The 27621-nt window shown below is 35.1% G+C and overlaps 2 protein-coding genes across 2 annotated transcripts in view; one reads left to right on the top strand and one right to left on the bottom strand.

Moving 5' to 3' along the window:
* On the bottom strand, positions 1 to 24723 carry LOC110463080 (ABC transporter G family member 27-like). The gene is made up of 11 exons (XM_021517421.1): positions 24610 to 24723; positions 8212 to 8326; positions 7516 to 7685; positions 7070 to 7175; positions 5831 to 5940; positions 5476 to 5637; positions 5093 to 5186; positions 3584 to 3647; positions 3027 to 3169; positions 893 to 1107; positions 1 to 123 (listed from the first exon to the last, which is right to left on the bottom strand). Exons 1-11 carry the CDS (start codon positions 24721 to 24723, stop codon positions 1 to 3), a joined length of 1416 nt encoding a protein of 471 aa, XP_021373096.1.
* LOC110463130 (ABC transporter G family member 9-like) overlaps positions 21548 to 27621 on the top strand; it is an 18511-nt gene continuing 12437 nt past the window's right edge. The window contains exons 1-3 of the mRNA XM_021517496.1: positions 21548 to 21600; positions 25580 to 25752; positions 26408 to 26577. Coding sequence (XP_021373171.1) covers positions 25605 to 25752; positions 26408 to 26577 — 318 coding nt within the window. The 5' untranslated portion in view covers positions 21548 to 21600; positions 25580 to 25604. The remainder of the gene's footprint in view (positions 21601 to 25579; positions 25753 to 26407; positions 26578 to 27621) is intronic.

Below are 27621 nucleotides of genomic sequence, written 5' to 3' on the forward strand. Positions count from 1 at the left end.
TTAAGGAGTTTGTGATTCCGGATCAAGTTTACCTAACAGCAGACCGCCTATGTTGAAGCAGTCCATGATGAGCATGCTGAGCGTCAGGTCGGTAATACAGACGCCTATGATATGTGCCACACCCTGAAATAAATCAAAAAATGGTCTCCATCAGGTGATATTAATTGTACTCAATATTTCGAAATTTCTCGAGGTTTTACAATATTAAGGGTATATAAAATTAAGAAACTGATAAAGGTTCCAAGCAACGAAAAAAGGGATTTTATTGGATTTTAAAAGGAGGGCCATTTATTTGTCACACACTATCAAAATATTAGTAAGAACGTCAACTCATTGGAAGATTTTGTTTTCGTGTTAACAAAAACATTGCAAACACCTGCGATCTGCAAGTAGAACCAATGTAGATATGTATGGACGGACAGAGAGAACACTGAATTTTTGGATGTTTGGACAACAGCATAAGTGTAAGTATAGAGGTGACGTGACAGTGTGAAAATAGAATTGGTGGTGGCTGGATAATGAAACAACTGGATAAATGGTGTCTTGGTAGTTGGATAACTGAATCGGTGGTTGCTTGGTGTCGGGACAACAGTATTAGAGGTGGCTGAAAACTGGAAAATCTGAGCCGGTGGTGGCTGGATAGTGAATCAACTGGATGGATAGATGAGCAACTGGGTAGTGGGAAAACCGAATTGCTGGTGGCTGCATGTTGTGACAATAGTGTTAAAGGGGGCTGAATAATTGTTGGTTGTTGGGCAGTGGACCAACTGGATCATTTGTGAATGGATTTACAAGGCACGTTTGACATATTTGAATAAAACTTTGGGCATAAGTAAATATAAGGTGACGCATTGATCACACATGCGTACAGTATACAAAAAATGCTACTCACCTGTATGAGAAGACAATTAAGAATGCCAAGACCACAGAAGGCAAAATAACCGCCCACACCTCCAAGACCGGCTGCCCAGTACACGGCCGTGTTAAACAGTGTCGGGATGACCAGCAGTAGTGGTAGTTCGCTAGTTATCTTAGACAGGTAGTAGGCTGATAACCGGTAGGATCCTACCGATCTCTCCTTCCGTATTACATCAGTTTCCTGGCGTACTATAATCGATATAAAATAATGCATTCAGTTTTGTATCAAATTTACAACGGCATTGTTAGTTAAATTTAGTTAAAAGAAATATTGGGGGGTGGGGGGTGGGGGGAGAGGAATCAACATGACAATAGAAACAGAAGAGATGTTAAAAGCAAGGAAACACAAACAAAAACATGGCGAAATACTCAAACAAAAACAGGTGCTCATTGAACGTTAGTGTTTTCTGGACCATCTGTGGCACCTTCCTTGACGTCGATTGATATCAATTGGATTCTCTTGCTTTTTGATATACGTGCATATTAGACATGAACGTGGAGGATTGTCTCCAAAATAATACTTAAACGCATTCAATGTTGTATATGGTGTTTTTTTTGTTAAAGACAGCATATTATGTTAATTCTATTACGAGTAGTGACAGCTTAATTTGGAGTGCGATTTATTGGAAAACAGTCGTACTTACAACTCCAAATAGTAGCAAATCGAATTCGGAGTCCCCAGTGCAGCATAGAGAAAAACACCTAGAGAATGCGCAAATATTTTTTTCAGAGTTAATGTATTTCGTATCAGTTATTGAACAGCTTCATTTAAAATACGATTTTTCATTCTGATTATCATATATTAAATGAAAGTCGTGCACATTCACGTTTTTATATTTATACTAGAAAATCAAATGAAAACATCACCATTTACATTTGCAGCGAATTTGTGACGTCATTGAATTGTTCGTGACAAGTGACGTTACGATGGTGATGATACTTCAATTTACATATCGAAAGGCTATGTGATGACGCTACACTGCGTAGTCATCTGATTATTTGAAAAAAAATGTTATAAAGGAAAACAAGCATTGTAAACGTTCCTGATTCGTCGCATAATGAGATAAACCAAGGCTTGTAACTCTTTAACTTATAATTCATTTCTGATGTTGCAGAGAATTTGGTCATCAGAAAACTTTGTGAAAGTAAAAGTCATGCAAATTGGCAAAATTGAATCACCAAATCTTCGTTTTTACCTTACGGTAATAGTATCAGTAATTAATAGGAATTGATTTTATTTTATTGCGAGAAAATATAAAACTCATCCTGCATCAACACTTAGCCTCAGTTCACGACGGTAAACCTATCTTTATACACTTGAAAATCTTATTAACGGAACTTGTATATTTCTTCCAAAGCTACATCGGAAACAAAATGTGTGAAAATGATCAAATATGTTCCATGTGTATGGTTTAAATTGTGACAAATCTTACCAAACCCATTTTGTCCCTGACAGTGTTTTCGACGTTTGCAATTTGGAAATAGACAGCTCCCATAACCAGTGCCAGAAATAAAGCATGGATGAAGTCATACTTTTGAAATATTTGGCCTTTCGATTGTTTGATTGTCCGCCAGTTCAACATTTTCAGTTGGTGTAACATTGACGTTGGCCAACGTGGGTATGTGTTCTTTAAAGTTTTCTCCGCAACAAAAACTGTTTCACTACCAACAGAAATCTTTGAACCTGTATATATAAAATGCTTTACTCGTAATATAAGAAAATACAATAGCATCATTAAAAACATAACGACAATATTGAAACTCATAGTCGAAAACAGAAAATAAGAAACATCAAAACACTTTTCCAAAACAGCTATTGGATAGGATATATGTGTTGTTGATGTTGGATGTTAACAATTCTTTACACCATATGTAATTATAGATATCCATAAAAATGTGTCAGTCCCTATCGGCCATAAACCATGGGAGACGCTGAAACTCTAAAACTCCTTTTGAATCACACATATTTGAAAATCGTATTGAAAATACGTCATCTGAATGCATCACCTTCTCATATCAAAATAAAATAAAAGATCATCTAAGGGACAATATACCACGACGGACCATGGCGGACCACACGTCTACACAACATACTATTCACGACATACCAGGAAAACTGCCATTGTTTCCATTATGGATTTTCGGATTCACATCATTGTCGGCCTGTAACTGTTTGAGTTCGGTTCCATCACCCGTGTAGGAGTATCTCCTATTCACAGGCTGTTCGTTCTCTGATACAGGAGAATATATTCTGAAATAGAACACGTCGTAACATTCTATGAGAAAAAACCAAATTTACTGGGAGAACGCGCATCTTAAGAGCGCTAATTGCATGCCCGCTACACTTGTAATGAGCTCTAAAACAGCAGAGGAAATATGTGCGACATTTATTAGAAAGCATTGCTTGTGTTTCATCAGAAAACACAGCCAAGTCACAGACTTCGTTTATCTGTGGTTCTTAAGTATTCAAATGGTAATGGTATTTTCATACACACTTTCATTTCATCGGCATATTCAGTCGGATAACCAGTTTACAATTAATACAGTGAACATAGTATCATTGACATTATTAGGAATTCAATCAAATAATATTACACAATAGGTTATATCTGTAAACTATTTCTGTAATAAATCTATGCCTGACATCATAATTGACTATACTTGCCTGATCGTTTTGCCCTTTTCCTTCAATAATTCAATTGCATTCGAATCTGATGTCAGTAATTCCACTGCAACATGATTTATTTGCGTTAATTAAGAAAATTTGAAGATTTGAATAAATATGGTCTGCTAAAATTCATCTCTGAAATCTGGAAATACCTAGTGCAGACTTAACTATTTCAAAATTTAATCATTCACTGCATAAAGCAAAAGAAAGGTTAACTTTATTACTGCATCATGTTGTAAGTTTCTCCATTTAGGACTCCTCTATGATACTTAAGAGCAATTGATCTGATTGATTTAACTATGTCTCCCCTTCGAATGAAGGGAGACATATTGTATTAGTACTGGTTCTTCTTTAGGTTCTTCTAATCGCAACTTGTCCGGGCTATAACTTTATAACCGTTAAAGATATCTTGATGAAATTTAAGGTATGCATGCATCGCCCACAGAAGTTGTGCAGTGCACTAGAATTAGGTTACTGTGACCTTCACCTCAAGGTCAAAGGTTAAATAAGTGCAATATATTCATTAAACTCTTGTCCGGCCCGTACATTTTGAACCGTTGAAGATATCTTGATCAAACTTGAAGTATAACATCATCACCCACAGAAGATGTGCAGTGCCGCGTTATACAGTGTTATGGCCCTTTGTTTATTTTTAAAACCGAAGTTTGTCCGGAGCATAAGTTCCATATTATTTCACCTACGTTGACCAAACTTACAATACTTATGTATCTTGGGAAGGTGGAATCTTTCGCACTAAAATCAGGTCTGGTGCCCCATTATATACAGATGTATGGCCCTTTGTTAATTTTTAAACCGAAGTTTGTCCACGGCATAACTTCCATGTTATTTCACCTACGTTGTCCAAACTTGCTATAGTTTTAATGTATCTTGGAAAGTAGGGGTGTCGCATTCTAAATTCGGGTCTTGTGCCCCACTATATAAAGATATATGGCCCTTTGTTAAATTTTTTAACCGAAGATTTCCTATTGGCTAATAAGGGGAGACATATATTGTTGTTCACAAAACAAAATTCTAGTTTTCTATTGAATGAATATCCATATCTAAATTTTTCCAAAACATGTAGGAATACAGCGAAAGAAAAGGGTACTTTGGAACCCATTACACAGGAGGAACGATTTTAATGTTACGTTTGTTGTATCGGTAAAGCATTTCACGTGATATGACATATTTACTGACGCCAACTTTCTTTTTTATTGGCTTTATACATATTGAATTTATAGGGCAGGGATGCTTCTTTTTTTTTACACCATCACTTATGTTCTTTTAAATTTAATCATCTTTGATTTCAAACATGGAACTTCATAAATGTCGCGTTAGATTATTTCATAGGCCTATAGTAAATTCAAAATTGAAAATTAATTTTTATGTCTTCATCAAAAACGCCTTCAGATGTAAAGCTGTCAGTGAACATAGAGCTAAACTGTATGCTCTTGTCTTTAGAAATTCAGAAAACCATTCTACTGAAGTTAAACGAAAGTTACTTACGAAGGAAGTCAGCTGGATTATAATCCGGAATGCAGGGCATTCCAAGATCTGTAAAGTAACCCATGGCTGAACTTGCATGACCAAAATACGCCATCTGCAAAAGTCGTTTTAAATTAGTCAAATTTCATAAATTCATATTCAAGATAATCATATTTAAATATTTGTCACAATTACACTTCAAATGTTTTTCATGAGTTCGTTGGGACAGAAATATTTTAAACAAATATTTCTGAACAAATGTTAATTTAGACTTGTACTTCTGAAGCAATCATGTGACTAAACAAAAAATGGAAACGCTCAATGGAGGCATAGCTTAAATATTGATGAAATCGTTAATGAAGAATACGCGTATAGAAGAAAGAATACTAATACAATATATTTACCTCCCCTTCCACGAGCAGCAGTAAGGTAGAGAACATATGGAACACTTGGCTGGAGGGCTGGTGTATTGTGGCCACTATCGTCTTGTTGTATCCTGTGGCGTAGTTCTTCAGCTGAACCATCAGCGTGTGTGCAGTGCTGGAGTCTAAACCGGAAGTCGGCTCCTGTTTTAATAATTGTTATTATTATAATATCAATTTACCCATTTTTGATACAAATTGAAGTGAAAGCAATAGTTACGGTATAACGCGAAACTGTCGATATATTTCTGTATTGATGATTTTGCGACTTGTAGTAACACCATGACTATCAGAGTGATATGAAATGATCCAAATGAAATTATAAATCGAATCTTACATCTAAGAGGAGAATATCTGGGTCCGTCAGCAGCTCACAAGCAATACTAGCCCTCTTTTTCTCCCCTCCAGACAATCCTGATAGGCCATGACTATATGTACGTCCGATAACTGAAAAATGAAAGGTGATATAGCGTCCTTGGTTTGTTAAAAATAAATCGAAAAACATCAACACGTATATGTAATAAATAGTGACAAAACAGAAAGCAGATAAAACACGAACGCGACGCCCCCCTACCCCAGAACCCCCNTTTATCCGTAGATCTTTTTGATTATTTAAAATATATTTAATTTAGAGCCCGTGAATTTGAAATAAAACAGACATGTAAAAGCAAAATGAAGCGTATCAAAGAATCATACGATTAAAGTAATTAAATAGGAGACATCCGGTTTCTATAAAATAAACGTGTTCAATAAGACTATCAGTTTACAACATTGATATGACTGATAGATGTACACAAGCACTACGTACTTGAAGTGCTTTAATTTACCTGGGACATATATCGCAGTCATTGAAAAACTAGGAGACTCGAGCTGATACCATGAAAAAAAAAATAATAAAAAAAACATGCTTGGAGTTAAAATGTAGTCTTATAGTCAGGAGAAATATTATTTGTGAAAAACAGATGCTTGCATTCATATTCGGTTTTTGAATGTCGTTTCATGCTTTTTAGTTCGCCAGAGGTGCTTTTATTAGATTTCATATGAAATAGATCATGCAAGATTCCCTTAATGTATAACACACTTTGTTATCAGCTGAATAGAAAGATACTTAGTGTGTTAACTAACAACTTATATATGTTTTGAAATAACTTGTTAAAGCACTTAATATTTAGCGGCTATAATTAGGAAGCGTTTATAGCGCCAATCACGAAGCGCTAAATTATTAAAACTGCTAAATGTATAAACGTTGTATTCTGGTATGCTATAGCATCGTTTAAGCATTGGTAGATATGCATGGTCTTTATCAGAATTGATAGACACGCCCATTTACAAAAATTACTAAATTACGTTCAGAAAAATGAAAATTTGAAAGTGAAGTTGCTAGCTATCAATAACTTATAACAATATAAAGCTCAAAGATTTCCAAAGTAAAGTTTGAAACGTCGTTACACAAGATGAAGGTTTATCTAGGTGTGTACGTATGGAGAGCTTGTTTATACCTTCTAGGCGTTCTATCCCACTAACAATCATACCAGTTATTTAAAGTGATAGGAGATGTTGAAAAAGGAAGACTTACCCGTCTGTAGACATTTCTGAAGGCCGAGAAACTTAACTATGATGTTTATACGGTCTGTCTTTTCTTCCTTTGTGAATCTGTCCGGTATTCTTACCATTGCTATAAACTACACACATAAACATTTAATCCAGAATTCTATGGTACTAATAATTTAATATCAACTGATTAAGACCTTGTTACATTCATATTGTTACCATACATTCATATTGTTACCATACATTCATAGTGCAATTCATATCGTGCAGTAGTTTTTTCGGCAATCAAAATTTTAAAATATGATATAGTAACTACCATCCATCTTTTGAAAGATATCAGACATTTGGAAATTAATCTTACAACATATTTTCACACATTGAATGATTTGATATATTTGATATGTAGATACTACTTCATCGGGTACTCAGTCCATGAAACGTATAAAGCATATATGATATAAATATATTTACATAAAGTGTTTCCCACAACGTCAGATTAGGCAAGAATACATCGCTTTGCATGACATAACCAAGACGACGACGGAGTGCTTTGTCAAAAGGTAGTCCGTTTAAATGTACACTCCCGGAAACAACTGGAATTTTCCCCGCCAGTGTATTAAGTAAGGTTGTCTTTCCAGATCCTAGAACAGGATGAATTTTAATTACAACATATATATTCCATCATGAATTATGACTAAATTTACTTCCCAAAATGTCTTGGTTTAACTTCACTTAACGCTTAACATCTCAAGTATATGCAATACAATGATATAACCTACATCAGTACTGATTCGAAGAAATGCAGGTAAGTATTCAAAACAATATGATATGTATCCATAGGACAGAGCATTAATGACAGACTAGGCGATTTCAAACTGGATGCAGAATAGCCTCGAAATGATACGTAATTTGCGCTGCAACCCACTATATCAACATTACCAGCAGAATTGCATTTTCTTTGAGTATGAAAGCAAAATCTCTCGTGACGTAACACGTGGTTTACATATCGGCATTACAAGAGCTTTGGTTATGAAAAACAAATTGGAAAAAAATAATAACTATTGTTAGATAATAATAAAAAACGAAAAAGAACGGCCAAATATGCTTTGCGTTATCAATGCTCTACTGCATATATAAAATAGCAATGTATTAATGTTGTACGCTTACCGGTGGGACCCATAACAGCCAATAGATCCCCACTGTACACAATGCCAGAAACGCCCTTCAGTATTTCCTTGGAACTGACAGTCACCGCCAAATCCGTAAATTCCAAATAGGAAAGCTTTGAAACAGATACAATTTCTGAGGTAATAAACTACCAAACTAACAGGTTATATTTTTCTAACATGGTTATTGATATTTTTTCTATATATTCATATATTAATATATCTTCTTATGCCAATACGCACCTTGAAACTACGTCAACATACATTACTACAAACTTACTTATGAAGCGCACTCACATTTTAGCGCATTATCAAATTTTAACAGATTGGCAGTTTGATGAATAGGCGCATTTGAATCATAAACAATAGAAAATAATAGACAGGGACATCAATTGGAGCTGTTTGAATTGAGCGCAATAGTTATAGCACTAAAAGCGTTAAAATAAGACTACTGCTAAAATCTATTCAACTATTTTGCTAATTATTTGATCGAGTTCCTTTTAAACACACTACTGGTGCCAGGGAATGAAGTTGAGGTCACTAAACTTATCTTTATTCAGGTTGTCCTCTTAGGTTTTCATTTATTATTTCATACTGGTTATATTTCTGAAGCGTAGACTGGTATCGTATCATATGTAGTCACCCCTTATATTTATGTTATTGTTTTGTTGATAACACAAACCACATGCCAGTACAAATGGTATTGTTTTCACCATTTTAGTGCCTCAATGGGAAAATCCGTATTTTAGTCGGTCCTAGCAAAAATTGTCCAGATGTCTGGGCATTTAGTCAATTTTGGTACTGTTTAGTGGCAGGGATTTGTTTTAAACATATTTTATAAATAGGGATGTGATGAATATTTGTTTTACTGTTCAGATAAATTAATTAAAACCCGTTGCATCAATAAACGAAATAACCTTTATGAGACTTTAAAATATGTAACCGTTAGGCCTTCAAATCCTTTCCGGTGGGATCACGTTTCTCTCTCTGTGTAAGGCAATGTCTTATTATCATAACTTTTTTTTGTGTACTCAGATTTGGCTCTTCATTGTATATGGTTGTCTAATTATTACAATTATTATAAGGCATTGCAATTTATTAGCATACTTTTTTTGTTTGTTTGTATGTGAGTAGTTAGTGTGCATGTGGTTGTTAAATTTATTATTATATATATATACATTTTTGCTCTATATCGTATATATGGTGCTTGGCACCGAGCCATTCATCATTGTCTACTTCTTCTTTTTTTTAATGTTTTTCTTTTTTTTATTTATTATTTTTTCATGATCAGTACATTGAGATTGCATCAAATATATCGAATCACTATAAAAATAACAAACCTAAGTGTAATGTTTTCATTGATAGCGAACATTAGCGGTAACAATTTTCTGGCCCTTTATTCCTTAATTAATCATAACATGGTTACTCAAACATATGATGTGTGCGACTTGATAACACTATTTAAAATACTGCGAAGACTGTGTGTATATATCCCTTACTGCTAAATCTTTAAACCATATTTTTGTATCAAAGCGGAATCCTAAAACTAGATTTATCGAGTTTTAATGATAAAACATTCATAATTTACCTACAATGATAAAATAATCCCAAAAGTGACAATCGAAGGGTCTTTAAGATACTTATTATTCTACGTATCAAATTACTGAACTTGAACGAAAATTGATAAATATGTAGGGTTATTTTGTATAGAAAAAAAACAATACTCACCATTATGTCGGTTGTCTAACGTTGTTTCGTTGTGAAAAAAAGCACAGCGACTAATGATTTTGACGGATGGCTCTTGTATTACAGCGGGTTACTGTAACTCTAGACTGTTCCAATATACATCGTATAGAGGGTGCTTATTCATTTTAAAGGAGGTCAAATGTTTCAATACGATTTAATATTGTAAACAAGATATGCGGTACCATATTGGCTTGAGGCACCAGTTTCGCAGTTAAAAGGGCCGAACACTTTTTCAGGCAAAAGATCTTTGCAATTTATCTCATTAAGTTAAATATTTTCATTAAAATCATAGTAATGCAGTTGCTTGGTAAACCCTGTTATCGGAATGTATTGCATATTCGCTATGGAATTCCTGGACACATTTCCTTGATTTATATTACATATATATTTAGCAGGTATAAATACCACCATTAATTACTTTGTACAGCAATGATATCTATTTTAATTGATTTACTTTTGATATAATCGCTGTTATTGAATTTATATGACCTGTCTCTATAAATATATTGACAAATTTAAGCTAAAGACAGGTGTTAAAGGTGTAAAAAGCTTCGCATGTAAATATGTTTACGAGTTCTAGTAATATGATATGTCAAAAAAAAACCTAGTAAGATATGCACTTATAAGGGTTGGTTTAAATGTATTAACCCGTGGGGTGGCCATATCCGATGAACATAATTTTACTTGCAATCAGTCATATCCCGATATTTTGGTAGTTCTACATATATGTGTTCATCTGACGTCTCATAATGTATTTGTTTATCGTGTGCAAGGCATTCGGGCAATTTGATACGTCAGGTGAACACATATATGTGGCTTTGCTGGCATTACATACCTGCAAATATTCTTGACGTCAATATAGCATTTTCTGCAAAACAATTGTAACACAATAGGTCGTAAACGCTGTTAATAGTTGACAATAGTCATATGTACAGCTTGTAACAAAATGTTATCTACATGTACGTATAGTTATATAGACTCGTAATCTCCAAGCTAAGTAACGTGATAGTTGTTTCTCATCTACATGTACGTATAGTTATATAGACTCGTAATCTCCCAGCTAAGTAACGTAATAGTTGTTTCTCAATACATGTATGAAAGCCATCTCTATGGGATATATGGCATGGACACTATGCTCGGCTAAACAGGATGACTGCCCTCAATGGTCTCCAAAACCAGACTCTATGTTGAGTAAACCTGTCCCTGTTTTCCACTAAATTACTGTGTAGTCAAATGTCGATCGTCTTCATTACAGTAATTCCTTAATTCTTGTATAATACCCGGAACCAAGTATGCACGGTACCTTGACCGCTCTCATCAATTACCTGTCACATATTTTTATGTCGCTTTTGCAAACACCACTGGAGTAAATTAAGCCCTTTAATCAGTTCAATCAATTTTTTGAAATGCTCACTTTGTCACAAATAATCATCACTTCCCCGTATAAATTTCAATCTGCTTCCTTAAATCTTGAACCGAATAGCAAGAGTGGACAAATCGACGTCAGATAGTAATGTCACGTTTTTTTTTTATTTTTTTATTATATTTTCAAAATTTTATGACATATACATATATATAAATATACATACAATGTACATGAGCGTCTAGAATCGCCTTTAAATAATGTATATACTGTTCAAAATATTCTATCAAGTGTCAGTATTCGTCTTACATTATATATTAACAAATAAGTAAAGATTCACATTCTGGTATAAAAAATAAACTTCCGGATATTCTTGTCCGTACTCTATTCTAATTAAAATTGTATTAGTAATGTCACGTTACCGTATCATAATGGCGCTAAAATGTTCGGAACCCATTCTTGTATCAAATCGTCGATTTGCCAGTTGATAACAACAGATTGATTCCAAGCTATTGGATTCATAAAAATCTTGTATTATCACAGTGTGAATATTACAATACATTGTATTGCATGGTCTTAAAATGGCTATATATCTATGGTGATATTCATACAATAATTCCCTTTACCCTGTCGGGGTTATAACTGTGTACATGCATATTGACAGTGTACTTCGATGCAAATTAACAACATAGATCCGTTTAAGGTAATAGGATGTGTCGCCATTTCTCAGTAGAATTTCTTCAAATTTTGTAGTTATATTGCTTTGAAGTAAAGAAAGCAATTTGCCACAAAAAAATATAGGTTGTCAGAATTTTAAAGATTTTAAATGGAAATTTATGTAAAAAAGAATGAATTTTGAAACAAAAATGAAACACACAACTTTTTGCAAACTAATGTCAATAAAAATGATACTGACATAGATTAGTATTGCATTAATGTATATCAATTTCATAAATGCTGAAATTGTGTAAAATTAATTATCTATAAACAATTAAAAATTGACATTTTATAATAAAAACCATATACACATAGTAATTGCATGTAAGAGTTATCGTTCTTGAAAAACTTCACAGTAGTGAAATAGGTAGCCGGTTTCCTGAAATACAGAAAAATGGACACATGTGACTCTTTGATTAAAAAACAACTGAATAAATGCCTGGATTGCTTTGAAATACTTTAATATTGAAAGAACACACTGTTTTGTCAATAAACAACAGACAATATTCATCAGTTTAATATTAAACATTATAATATGCGGAAATTGTGATACTGTCTCCCTACATTGGGTTTTCAGCTAGGGATGTACTTCCTATTTCCGCTAAGCAATACACTCCTATGACCTTAATATATAACAACGAGAATGGATTATAAACAATGCTTGAAAAATACAAAACCTTCCTAACGACACAGAGGTAAACCATACAGAACACAAACCAAAAACGAAGTCAGACAATTTAGTTTATTTCCATTATTTGTCAAAATTGCAATGATACACACTTTAAAACAATTGGCATTTTCAAAGTATTATTAGAAATGAATCCCTATGAAAAAGACCTCTTACCACAATGAACGTCGACAATTTACATGTAGTTAGAGCATGGGTCAGCAATGGGTATACTTAAGTACACAACCACCTCCATGTCACACAAAGAAATAGCACATTGTCTTAAGAGATCATGAAGGCGACCAAAAAACGTGTCCAAAGTCTTCATCAACTGCATCTTTGTAAACCGTGTGTTGTAAGTCTGTCCGATCACAATCGGAAAGTCGAAATCGTCCTGCTTATCGTACAGCTTAGCAGTAAGCCGTCGCTGTTGGTCAAGGTGTAAGTAAAGGTCGGGGAAGGCGGTTGAAATAGAAGAGACTGCAGTGTCCTTGATTTCAAGTTCAAGAGGGTACAGATCGGTGTGGTCAATACACTTATTGTAATTCAAAATCAGCCCATCGTCGCTATATTAGTGTCTAAATAGGAAATGGAGTTTTTAATTGTTACCAGTCTGCACATATACGATACTGTTTTTTTTACATGATGTATATTTTACCTTCTGATACCATTACGTAAAGTGTTCCAATACTGTCAGATTGGACAGGAAGATATTATCCGACGTCACGTTACCAAGGCGACGTCGTTGTGTTTTGTTGAACGGCGATCCGTTTTGTTTGAATGTCCTGGAGTCACTGGATATTCATCCCCCAGAACATATATAATTTGTTCACCTGCAAGGTGAAACATGGCATGGAGTGTAATGGTTCGATGGGTACAAATTGATAGTTTTATTCGTTAACGGGTTTTCCCTGTTGATTCAACGTGTTGATACAACGATGAACTACATATCTGTACTTTTATAATATAAGTCAGTTTATAAAACTAATTACGATATATTTTTACAGACTGACAGAGCTGACATTCAGAGTTTAAAACGAGTTACACGGTCAGGGCACAACAAGAGTTGTAATAGCAAACACCCCAGTCATAATGACATTTCACCTTTAAGGGTAATGTTAACATGAAAATAAGGTAATGTTTTAAAAAATAAAAATCATCTTGAAATTTTCAAATAAAATCATTGATGTTATATATCAAAATGTTCGTCTTGGTTTGTAATTTTCAGAAACGTACAGGAATTTGTAATTAAAATACTAATTAAAACTTAATCTTACAACGGCAGCCCATGGCAACTTAGAAACATCAAGTTGTCCTTGAACCTGATAGTAGTAAATATGTGTTTTTCTTAAATTCAACTTCGGTCCATCGTAATATAAATAAAACAAATGATTTCTTTCGTTGGTTTGGAAGGTAACAAGTTTTCTTTATTTCGATCAGCCCTACAGACACAATTGTTTCATCTAATTCTCTATCAGACCGGATGATCTTGTAGCCAAACATTTATGTTCTCTTGAAACAATCAATATAGTTGGTATAATGTTGACTTTCTTTTTCTATTGTTCTTTATGAATCTTGTATTCCGTCAATGTCATTGTTTCCTCCTGTAAACCTTTTCTTGTATGTAAATTTCCCAGAAATCTTGTATGTAAATTTCCAAGAAATTTGGAATATAAAAGTGACCGGACAACTTTTCTAACTAATATTGATGGATTGCGCTTAACGTCACAGCCTAAATTGATGCGGTCTGTCTTTCTTTCTTTCGTCCATCCAAACTGCTGACAAAGTCTGCTTTGTGGTGGCACTTTCTATTAATTTAATTTTGTCTTCAGCAATATTCACGTGTTTTGATAGGAAAGACCGTCCCTTTGCTTCCAGCTTGTCTGTAGTAAAATCTGGACGACTGTTTACAGATTCTGAACCATCATCTTCTTTGACTTTCTTTGAATTTGCTGCGTGTGTGCTACTATACTTTCTTTTCCACCTTCTGGCTGAATTTCTAGTTTTGTTTTACATTTTCTACAGGACTTCACATCATTTGCACGTTTGTCATATAACTTGGTGAAAATGTGACCTGGTTTTGTTGAAGTTGATTGTTCCCACACTTTCGTTGACCACTTATGACCCAAATTCATGCGCAAGCACCCTCCCATACATCTTGACTGCCATGAACCCCGATTACAGCGGTTGTACATCTTTCCACCATCTGATTTTGTCCTTACTGACATCCAAGATTCTGCAAGATAAATGGTGCTATTGCTAATCAATCTGGAACTTTTTGATTCTACCCTGTCAAGAAGAATACTAAAGTCACGTACTATCAGGTCTAATCACTGTCTACTTCCTCTTGTAGCTGAATAAATGTTGTTTCAGACCATAATTGGGATATTCCATCGATCAAATCTGTGCATTCTTCCGTATCAGCATTTGATGAACATGCACTCGGTAACTCTGTCTGATTGGACTTTCTACATGATGATTTGCAGAAATCGCTACATTTTATATGATTGCCATATAATTTGGAGCACAGAGTTTCGAATGTCATGCTTTAATTTCCCGGTTGCCACTGATGTATTTTCCTCGCTGGATCTGACACGAATAGCACACCTAACTGAACATACTAATCTTAAGCGTAAAGATATTGGTTAGCTGTTTACCCTTATACAATGGATTTTCATCAACACGTTTCTCCAGACTGCTTCTCAAACACTAACAGACATAATTAGCACCCTTGTTCTGGATCATTTGGTATATCTTAATCCATGGGTTGACTCTGCTTTTAAAAATCCCTCAAGAATGATATCTTATTCCAAAGACTGTGAAGTAGAATTCCAAGTTTTAAAACAGCGATGAAATTTTGGAACAGTTTATTATTTTCGGCAGCATTATAAATGTAACAATGTTTGTTCCTGACGCCAATATGCAACAACTTGCCAGTTTCAGCCCCTATAATTATAGCAACACACCAAAAGCATTGCATGAATGTTTGTGAGACCGTTTAGATCGGCCGCCATCACATATTACAGCAATAGATGGTACACCCTCATGGTAATTTCTTTTTTAATGGCAATACGTCGTTCTTCAGCACCAGCAGCTAATAGATCCTGATCTGCGACATTAGCCCACATGTCCCAAATTTCCTGTTCTATTTTTGTGTATGTGTTCTGCGAAATTCCCGGCGCATTCATTGTTGCCATAGTTTCGTTTAAATGCGCTACACCACCTGTTACCATGCTATCCCACACAGACCTTGTGTCAATATTAAAATGGTTAGTGCTACCATTCCTTATCTTTGGGCTTGAATCAAACGTAAATTTCTTTCCACAACCTTGACATTCAGCAACCAAAGAAGACGCCAGTCCAAGAGTTGTCAACTTTGTCACTAACTTGATTGGAGTTACATGTTCATTTGCAAGTGTATATGCACCTTTACACACAGCAATATGAAGGGAACTTTCAACAACGTGTTTCTGAAGTTGTCCAAAATTGATCGATGAATCTTTAGAAATTCTAAATTTGAAAGGTTCATCTAATGACACACAAGCTATTGTATAGTGTGTTATGTTGTTTCACAAACAGTTGTCTATTAGTCAAAGCTGGTCGCTTTGTATGAAATATTATATGCAAAATTGTCCTACGTTAATTTTCAGCTGACTGTGTAATGCCTGTCTGTTTGTGCACACAGTTTTGAATTTGGTCTTGGGTTTCACCATTTTCAATTCAACATTATATGTACATCTGTGAAATGACTTGGTTCTCTTATTACCATGACGACCACCTCCTAACCAATTTTCTTTTTGATTTTTCCCTATTTGCCATGATGTTTTTGCTACCAAAACTGTTATAAGAATCGTGCTATGTCTTCGTTGGGCGGTATTTTAACTCACTTACAATGTTATTTATTGTACAACTTCAAACAAAATATTGGAGATTTTTTAAACACAAAGGAATTACTTTTGATTACATTTATATCAATTCTATCATGCTTTATGTTTTTAAATACCAAAATTATGATGATGCATTGACGTATCAAGCAGTACCTACGACAATTCAACTTACCAAATATTAACGCTAGCATATAATTGGGTTAAGATCGGCGCCGACCAAAACAAAATCTTAATTCTACGCTTTTAACATTTGAATTGAAGGTAATGATTTCTGCAATCAGAAGAATATTGATTAGATTGAACAGATTTCCTGTATTTACCTTTCGGCAACAATTGAGCCTAACAGCAGTTCCGGTGAATACCAGAAATAAATACGATTACAATATAGTCCCATCTTTAATTCTTGAAAACCTAGAAATGGTTATTGTTATTTGCATTATTTTAAAGTTCTGATATCTTACAACTATGGTGACATGATAAATGTGCTCGTAGACTAACACACGTTTGATACATCGTACTTTTGTTATCAAATCCATAAATGTATCCTTACGCGAAGATGGATACGACCAGAAAAGATCCATGTGTATTCTGTTACCTCAAAGGCAAAAGCTCGATATTATGATTCTATGGTGAACGATTTCAATATATTAACTTTAAATGACTTTGAACACAACCAAATATACTACCTTTTTTAATGTATGCCCTGTAAGTTGATTCTATAACTACAGTGATTTAAAGTAGACAGCTCTCTAGCTTTGTAATTTGGCTTCGATTTCTAAACTAGATTCACGAAAGTGATATACCAAAACCTGTCAAAAATTAGCTTGAATCAAGATTATACACTCCTTTTCCCTGCAGACTACCCCAATATCATTATTTTTATTATCAGAAGCAGTGAAAAACATAACGAATTCGTTGTTTCTTTATTTTCCAGAAATATGATATTTTCTTTCATTTTCTCCCAGACCGCCATTGCGTTGAAATGTTATTTCTTGTAACAAACACCGTATAGTGCACATATACATATCCTTTACATCTCATATGAATTTTATTGCTAAGCTAACATTCTATCATTCATTGTCACATACAGGCTCTACAATGACAGATAACATGTTCATGTTTTTAAGAAGAGGAAGGTAAAAGCGGGAATAATTTGACTTGTGCGGCACGAGCAGCAGAAGGCTGTCACGTGTACTCGGGTACACGAGTGGTGGATGTTGTCAGTGTGGTCTACTCGGGACGTACGGTTCTCACTAAACTTAGGGATCATTATGTCTGTGAATAAAAAGAGCGGTGCAACTGTCACCTCAGAGAATCTGACTTAAATAATATTTGTCCCGCTTTTGGATACAGGTTTACGGGGACTTTCTGTTTTCCTTGGCGTGCAGGTTGATTTAGATGATCGAGGTATATCTTTATTGTCGTTTCGTGTAGTCATCGTCAGACTGCGGCGTACATATTTTCACGTCAGATGACGGCAAGCTGCTGTTATTGATATATATATTTATGTACAAGTATACTCGTATTTCGATTAGATTTTATTTCCCCATGGATAAACGTCCACCGCTATAGTCCTTTCGTGGAGCTAGCGGCAAATTAGATATTTGCTTTGTGTTGTTCATCCAGTCGCTCAGTGGAGCGAGACCTACAGATCTAATGCCTGCCTGTAGGGCTTTGAGCTAATTGTGACATTCACATATGCCTTTTATAATCCTGTGAACGAACAGGTAACTGTTATTGTTAAATTGTTGTGCAATAAGCTCTATTGTTCATTTTGATGGGGCAGGCGATACAAGGACAGTCCAAAGAACGTGGCGTGGCGTCCCCCCTAAACTTAATTCCTGGTCAGTGGGTCACTTTGTTGCATAGTATTGAATCCAAAGCATTGCACAATTTGTTTGATTTTATTATCAAAGGTTCTTTAAAGTAATGGTGTTACACGGTTAAAATTGCAAAGGTTTTCCACTTGTGTTTTGTTACGTTACAAAACAAATTCCATGTGAACCATGTATGCTTATTTACTGACCATTCCCTAGATATAAAAAAGGGAATCAAATTTTCAAACAATTGAGATCTTCTCTTTATAATAAACTCGATCTGCTGTTTATGTTAACAAGGTGTATGCTAAAAACATTTCAGTTAATTATCAATCATATTTATTATTAAAGATCTTAACGTATTTAATTTGCATCTCATATTTACTGTTAAGTCATTGTATTTTATTTGGTTTTCTCCTGGTACTCAAGTTTCCTCCCACACTAAGACCACTGTGCGCCTATATGCGGTCAACTAAGATGGATTAACATGAATTGATATCCTAGTATTCATAAATGTTGTTAATATAAATAAAGTTCAATTTAAAAATAAAACAACAAAAATACTGTATTATAAACGCTTCCCAGATGTCTTGACTGAAATTTCAATTTCAATTTGGTCCACAGCGCGATAACTAAACTATCCCATGCATCTGAATGATTTTTTCTTTTAATTTGTAATGAAAATTCGTTTGATCTATTACACTTCGTTCATTGACATAGTCCCCAATATTTATTATATTATATCGGCCCATTTCATATTATTACGTGATATTCCAATTAACTGTATACAAATCTATGTGTTTCCGAAAATAATTTCATTTCCTGCGAAAACTCACTTTCCTCTTAAAACTCCTGACAAAGGGACCAGTCGGTCTTGACACGTTGCGACACGTTTGATACGTACACTGTTTGTGTAGAAAGTAAAACTTTGATATTACATATTTCAAAACTGGTGAATCTTATTGAAGACACTCGCCGTCTAATGATGTCCATGAATCATTGTTTTTTTGTTAAAATGTGGAAAAAACTAATTTGGTTTTACAGTTAAGGATCCCTGTCCTTCATTAGGCAAAATTACAGCGACCTTCCCTTTATTTTATTTTAAATATTACCACGGACTGGGTAAGTCATATTAGAGCGTCCGTATTGTAATCAGAGGTCAAGGGTTCGAATCCCGGTCTGGCTTACCGGATTATAAAATGTCTGTACACTGCTAATGATTTTTTGTTATTCTTTGAAAGGTCTGCAAGATCTAAGTTTATTTTCAGAAAGGAATCGTCATGCTGGTTAAAGAGTTTTCAATTCACAGTTACATCGTTTTGGCGGCGGTATGGGTGTCCTTCACATAGGCGTATTGAAGAGTTATCTTCTCTTGTGAGCAGGTATTGATTTTTACGTCATTAGTTTGTGAGAGTAACGTTATTAATATTTGAGAAAACGACGTAATTTTCTCACACAAACCAATGACGTAACAATCAATACCTGCTCACAAGAGAAGATAACTCTGCAATACGCAAAGACGGAATACTTTGACAGATATGTTACATACTTCACCCTGAGTTAACTTCAAACTTTCTGCGTATCATCTTTTATTAAGGTAATAGGATTGTGTCGCCATTTCTCAGTAGAATTTCTTCAAATTTTGTAGTTATATTGCTTTGGAGGAAAGAAAATGTTCTGCCACAAAAAAAATAAAGGTTGTCATAATTTTAAGGAATTTAAATGGAAATTCATGTAAAAAGGAGTGACTTTGGAGAAAAAAAATGAAAGACACATTTTTTTGCAAAATAATGTCAATAAAAATGATACTACCATAGATTAGTATTGCATTAATGTATATCAATTTAATAAATGCTGAAATTATGTAAAATAAATTATCTGTAAACGATTAAAAATTGACATTTTATAATAAAACCATATGCACGTAGTAATTGCAGGTAAGAGTTATCTTCCTTGAAAAACTTCACAGTAGTGAAATAGGTAGCCGGTTTCCTGAAGTAATGAAAAATGGATACATGTAGCTCATTGATAAAAAAAAAAACACCTGAATTAATGCCTGCATTGCTTTGAAACACTTTAATATTGAGAGAAAACACTGTTCTGTCAATAATAAACATACAATATTCATCAGTTAAATATTAAACATTAGAATATACGGAAATTGTGATACTGTCTCCCTACATTGGAATTTAAACTAGGGATGTACTTCCTACTTCCGTTTATCAATACACTCCTATGACCTTAATAGTTATCTAGTACGTATTAACCTATCCTCACATGTCTTTAAATCCTACATTTTTTACTTATGTTTTTTTTGTGATTTCTGTTCCAAACCGTATAATTTCAAATATATTTTTCTCTAGTGATAATATCGTTTGTCCATGAATTAATTGTAACATGTTAAAAATTGTTCAAATTGCATTGTTGATATTCCCACTATCGTAAATATTCTTTCCCTGCAATTTATAGTATTTCATCAAGGAATGTTATCGTCCTTTGTTCCCATTTAGTTTAATAGCCTTGTTTTATCTTTTTTTCAATCAAAATGCATCCCTCATAGTTTCGCCTCTAAATGACATTTCTGCCATGTTGAGTTTTTTTAAATTGTCTTTTGCAAACTGATCATCTTCCATCTGTTTTGCTTTTGTTTTATTTTTAATTACGATTACATTTCAGCTTCCTTTTTGCATATAATTTGTATGCATTCGTTTTAGGAACATAAAATAATGGTGTCTAAAAATTGTGAAATCTTCGTGTGTTGTGTTTAAATACATCAATATTTGCCCTGTCTTATTCAACAAAATCTCAAAAAAATATTACCAAGGGCAGAAGAGGAAGTGGACAACCTTGTCTGTTCACCTAGACATTGTTTTAATTCCCGTGAATATGTATATTGTTTTCTTACCTATTGCTATTGTTATGATAAATAAAATCGCCAGATCCTACACACCACATCAAAAAGATATATCTTATATATAAGACGACTCGCCACAATAGGCATTTCGGACAATCTCGTACCACAGAAATGCCTATTGTGGCGGGTAGTCTATTGTATACAATACGCTTGAATTACTACATTCACCTTCGCTCGGGGTGATCTACCTGCACTGGTGTCTAAATATAGCCACCATTAGTCTATGTTTAGAGGTCGGATTTACACAAACGTCTGAACACATATCTGCTAGAAGGTCATGTAAGTATTGCCGAAATTATTCCAGACAACATCTGTATCAACGGAATACATTAAGAATGTATTTCATATAATGTTCTGACACTGTTAAAACACAAACGAATTTTTTACTGAAGCATATTATATTACCACTACAATTGTACTCACTCTGGCTTGTAGTCGGCCCTAGCTTAGTCTCGGGGTTTATACTTAATTCGAATCTGTTATTATATACACCGTGTACTACCCAACTTGTATACAATCTCTCGATACCTCCTATTACCATAGTGTGCTACGTTTAAGGTAATAGGATTATTAATTACATATTTGATCTAAGCTAGCATTTGGCTAAACATGAATTAATATAAGTTATTCATGGTTGGATTATGTTTAAAGTGTAGAAGCTTCGTATCATGAGATCGTTCAACAGTTGCCCTGAGGCTTAAAACTCGTAATTACACGCAACACTGGCTATGTACATGTATTATTTAGGCATTGAACATTCAGATTTGTTTGCTTGCAAAGCTGTGTCATTCAAATACATGTAGATCATAAATACCATACAAAAACAGTTCAATACTTATATTTACGTTTTCTCTGCCTCTTATGTTCTTTTTAAACTTATAATTTATATTTAAAATTAAAATGCCCGCCTTATCGACAGTCCACACAATTTCGTTCAATAGTTTGAACAAAGTAGTACTTTGAAATTTTAACAAACACTTCAATTTTATTCCACAATTCAGTATCAATACAATTGCTTATGATATATCTATAGGGTGATATAAGTTTATCAATAGAAATCATAGCTGAAAGTTAGATTTTAGATTGTTCCAATTTTTCCCCGGAACAAATTTCTCGCATGAATAAATACAGTGAACACCGTGAATCCGACCTTGACCTCCACGAGGGAGTCATTTTTGGAAGTAAAATTAGCAGAGAGAAAAATTCGAATTTGTGAAGAATCCAGGCGTGAATTTATTCGTGATTATATGGGAATCTGACTACAGTCGGTAGTTTCTTCAACAGCCTCGTTATTTGACATGTCGTCAGAAACTGCGGAAACCGTGGCTGCGATACGCGTGATACTGATAGCGTTTAAAGCGAGTGATCTTGCGACTGAGCACAGGGATTCGTTACAATTGTCTTAAATGTTCAGTAACTGATGTGTGTGACTCATATCAGTAGGTCTGTAACATATGTTGCAGAAGGTCTATACAATATGTGTATTTCAGACATTTGTAACGAACCCCTGTTGATCAGTGCAGTGTAACAGACGATATTTCTGAAAAATTGCATGGGTGTTAAAAATTGTTTCCATTGCCGGTATTAGTGATTTCAACCAATGTGCATTCTGTACGATATTGCAGACCATGGTCTTGTTTTTGTTGTTATAAAAGTATTCTTTTTTCTTTTTTCAACAGCCGTCATGTTTATTTAAATTGGATATTGTAGTTCCGGTGAGTGTTGTATTAATACGCTAAGAATTGTGTCTCGTGCTGCATGGTAATTAAAGTCCCATCAACGACACAGCTTTCAAAGAGGCTATATAGTGACAATGCCATGCAAATGTAAATATAATGTATTAATTCCAACTCAATTGAGCAATTGAAGCATTACACTACATGTCTTTATAAGTAGGCCAAATGTCAGTGGTGAGAGCGTTCAATGCGCTTCTATCCGAACTAACTTTGATGAATCTTTATAAAGCCTGTACACTAAAATACAGGACACAATACAAATGGCAGTGTGCTACATGGTACACACATGTGCGATTAGGAATTTTTTGTTTGGTGTTTAACGTCCTTGCAACAGTTTGGTCATACGATACAACAGCCAGGTCCATACGAGGACGGGTGTCTAGGGAGACACAACAGCCAGGTCATATGAGGACGGGTGTCTAGGGAGACACTACAGCCAGGTTATATGAGGACGGGTGTCTAGGGAGACACAACAGCCAGGTCATATGAGGACGGGTGTTTAGGGAGACACAACAGCCAGAGTCATATTCGTTGTTTTGTTTTATTATGTTTAACGTCCTATTATCAGCTAAAGTCAATTAAGGACGTACTTCATGTGTGTTGTGTAAGTGTGCATGCTAGTTGAGCTGTACATAAAGATAGATTTACTCCAGTAAAATTAATCGTTTCAAATACAATGTTCATTCAAACTCTAAATCACAATATATTGAAGTATGTCTTATAATTAGAACAGATGAAAACCTCTGGTTTTATTTACATTTTCCGTCCGTACTGTTTTGGGCGAATATGTTAGCTTCCAAATCGTCCAGTGTGGATGTTTTCAGTAAACCATAAAAGCGGGTGCACGCTTTTCTACGTGTACACCCCTTTCAAAAGCTCAGTAAGGCGTTGTTCAAATTGTTAAGGAAATCACTTTGATGAATATTCTTTGCATGTTTTTTTTGTTTTAATATGGCACAAAGACGTACCAGACAACGGTTAAATGACGGTGAAATGAATAGGGGCATCGGAATGCTGCAAGCTAGCATGTCTCAACGTCAGGTTGCAGCATACCGTGGGGTGTCTCAAAGTGTGGTGGCAAGAATGGGGATACGTTTCCAAACTAACGAAAACCCTTCCAGACGTCATGCTGGAGGTCGTTCTAGTGCTACAATGCAGCGCCAAGACCGATATTTGCTCACACAGGCACGGCGTCACAGGTTCCATACTGCCACAGCTTTACGAAACGACCTCCTAAATGCTTCTGGTACCGGGGTAGCCACTACAGTTAGGAACCGTCTTCATGATGCTGGTCAAAGGTCACGTTGACCAGCAATACGAGTTCCCTTAACTGCTCGCCATGTTAGGGACCGATTAGATTGGGCTTAAGCTCAGAGCATTTGGACTATTCAGGAATCCAGATTCTGTCTCGACTTCATCGACAGGCGCGTTAGTTTGTTTATGGATACAACCTTGGGAGAGGTTTCAGGCAGGTAACGCTGTGAAACATGACCGATATGGCGGACGTTCAGTGATGGTGTGTGGAGGCATAAGCCTTCGTGGGAAAACTGACCTCCATGTCCTCCATAATCGTACTGCTACGGCCCGGATTTCCTGCGATGAAATACTTTAGGCCTATGTCAGACCCTACGCTGGCGCTATCGGCCCTGACTTCATCCTTATGCATGATAATGCTAGGTCACATAGAGCAACAGTGACTGAGCAGTATCTACAGAAAGAGACTATTCAACGAATGGATTGGCCAGCCCGCTCGCCGGATCTAAATCCCATCGAGCATGTGTGGGACATGCTGCAGACAGCGCTCTCTGCCAGAAATGTTCAGCCAAGAACGCTCAGGAGCTGGGAACAGCGTTGGTAGTTGAGTGGAACGCTATCCCACAAAACTGGATACGCGACCTTATTCGGAGCATGCGCAGACGTTGTGAAGCTGTAATTGATGCTCATGGGCGTCACACTCGATACTTAAACAGTTTCTGTTTATTTAGGATGAGTTTTGTTCAATTGAAGTTTTTTTAGTTAGTACCTCGTTGTTACTAATTTTAAAGGTATCCCTTTACCTGCGGCTCATTTTCCGACTGTAATTACGATTTTTAGAATTTTGCATGCTGATGAATTAAAAGAACAATCATTTTTTCAAAAATAATCTCAGTATAAACCAAATAAAATATTTACTAGATTTGATAAGACGCATCATGACGATACCACAAGTGGTGCAACATATAATAACGTTTCCTGATCGTATGATATTTTGTCTGGATGCTTGGTGACGTTTTCGACTTTTCTTCCGATTGTTTTATTATTTACCCGTTTTTTGTTGTTTTTTTCCCTTTCATATAAACTTTTCTCTATTTTGTACTTATTATTCCTATTTGTTTGACTGGTAATCAGAATCAGTGCCACTTTTTACTTTGTGAAATTTTGTGCCTTCTAGCTTCATTGATGCTGCAGGAAAACATCAATTGCTTGAGCTTACGATATGCTTTTTAATCTTGCTTATTTTATTTATCACATTTTGTATTCAGGATGAAGCGATGATAATTAGAAAACATGTCAAGTCGTGAAATGGAGAACGTTTCGAAGTCCTCCAAACTGGACTTTAAAGATTTAGTGGTGTCCACTAAATCTAAGGTGCTACTGAAGAATGTGTCTGGATCAGCATCTAGTGGTGACCTGCTGGCCGTTATGGGGCCTACAGGTAACATCCAATGTCGTACATACCTTAACACACGGTAGTATGGACAAATATAGTACTATTGAATGACTATATCTATTTATTAAAGAAATATTCGTTACGGTCTTACTGAATATAAATACAAGTCGTTTTTGAAGTAAATGTAAGTTCTAAGAAGGTTCAAAGCAGTTAAAAATCCTGTTATGTACTATAATTGACTTAAGCAGTTTAAATATATGTACATATTCTATTGTTAAAGTTTACTGATTGCAGTGACTCTTTTCTATCTGAACCATATATTTATTAAAACAGCCTTTCATTAACAAATGTACACTTGAGGTGAAGCTAAATAACTGTATGGTTGCGCCTTGTTAGAGTACTTCCTATTAATAGACGAGAGACGAGTAGAGACTAAGAAAGATATAACAAAATGTTTCAGATTCAAGTGATTTCGTTTGGTATGTTTCTGAAATAACCTAAAGGAACGATGAATGAAGCAGGTTGACTGCACGTTTTCTGCAGTTGATAACATTGGTTGGGAAGGTGATACGATACCGTTCACATCCGATCGGAGAATCGACCTGATGCCGTCTTTGTAAAATGCGAGTGCCCTACATAACTACTGTGCCACCCTACCACTCATAGATACATGCGATATATTACTAACGTTACATTGCAGGCGCTGGAAAAACAACTTTTCTCAATGTACTAGCGGGAAGAGTATCACATGACTCCGGGACAATCACTCTGAACGGGTCACCTTTAAACAAAACACATCGACGTCGCCTTGGTTACGTGTTGCAGAATGACATTTTCCTTTCCAACCTGACGTTGTGGGAAACACTTTACGTGAGTATGTTTAACTTCTCAGTATCATTCTTAGTACCATTGCATCAGTTTGCAGTCGTGCTGGGACAAAGTATACTCGATAATTGGAAGAAATGGAATAGACATTTTGAAGAATTCAAAGGTCTAAACCTCTTGTTTTCAAAATGTTTCTTCTATCAAAATATTTGTCATTTTGACCCTTTACATTACCATACATCATACCAAAATAAAGAACACCTTCTGTCTCTTATTATGTGATATTTCTTTTCTATGAATGGCAAACGGCGATACAAATATATGCTTGTAATTTACCTTGGATGATATTTTGTGTAAGCACAACAAAAACAACAACAACTACATCAACGAAAATCAATAAAAATATGATAGATTTATAAATAGTGAGGATGGAATTGTGAGTTTCCATTTGGCAATATCTTTTTTGAGTTCGGTGTCAAGATTTTTCCAGCAAACTGTAAACATTCACATGAAAACAACCTGTCGTCTGGGCGATTTGTTTTATATTTTATATGAGGCTGATTTTATTGTTAAACTATAAGGTTAGTTAAAAAAAACCTAGTAAAGTCCTCGGTAGCGTTCCTCATTCTTTCTTTACACTGTGACCGACGGGGACTGCCTTTTTCTAAGTTGTACGATACGCGGGACGATTTCGAGTGTCCGATAATGAAGGAGGCAAGGAAATATACGGGGTAGTTTTCTCGTCACCCTCATGATCTCATATGGAAATACGCTATTTCTGTGTCTGATGAAATGTTCGATTATTTCTATTATGCTCATTGATGTGCCTTGTGGTTTTGGTGTCACTATCCGAATATGAGGATGAGAACGTGGCATTACTTGGATTTGACTTTGATTTACATTGGAGATTGCGTCTATGAAACAGAATATGCTTACCCTGCTGGAACGTCTGGGTTTATTCTCCTTGTACTCTTTCAAATGTTTATCTGTAACTGTTTCCTTTCTTTACATCTTGCCCTGTTTGTATCGATATTGAGTTCTAATTATGATTTTTGTTGACATTTCCGTAGTCTTTTGAGTTTTGGTAAT

Source organism: Mizuhopecten yessoensis, unplaced genomic scaffold (genome assembly GCF_002113885.1).
Source record: "Mizuhopecten yessoensis strain PY_sf001 unplaced genomic scaffold, ASM211388v2 scaffold10867, whole genome shotgun sequence".
Taxonomy (NCBI): Eukaryota; Metazoa; Mollusca; class Bivalvia; order Pectinida; family Pectinidae; genus Mizuhopecten; species Mizuhopecten yessoensis.

Bases quoted from the DNA above. Each gene is read 5' to 3' on its own strand.
- LOC110463080 (XM_021517421.1), bottom strand. From the start codon at position 24,723: ATGCATAAGGATGAAGTCAGGGCCGATAGCGCCAGCGTAGGGTCTGAC. The intron at 7,176-7,515 runs GTAAATATATTT...TTATGTGTGTAG, and splicing joins CGTTGTGGGAAACACTTTAT to TTTATAGCAATGGTAAGAAT. The intron at 3,170-3,583 runs GCAAGTATAGTC...GTTCTATTTCAG, and splicing joins GAAAAGGGCAAAACGATCAG to AATATATTCTCCTGTATCAG.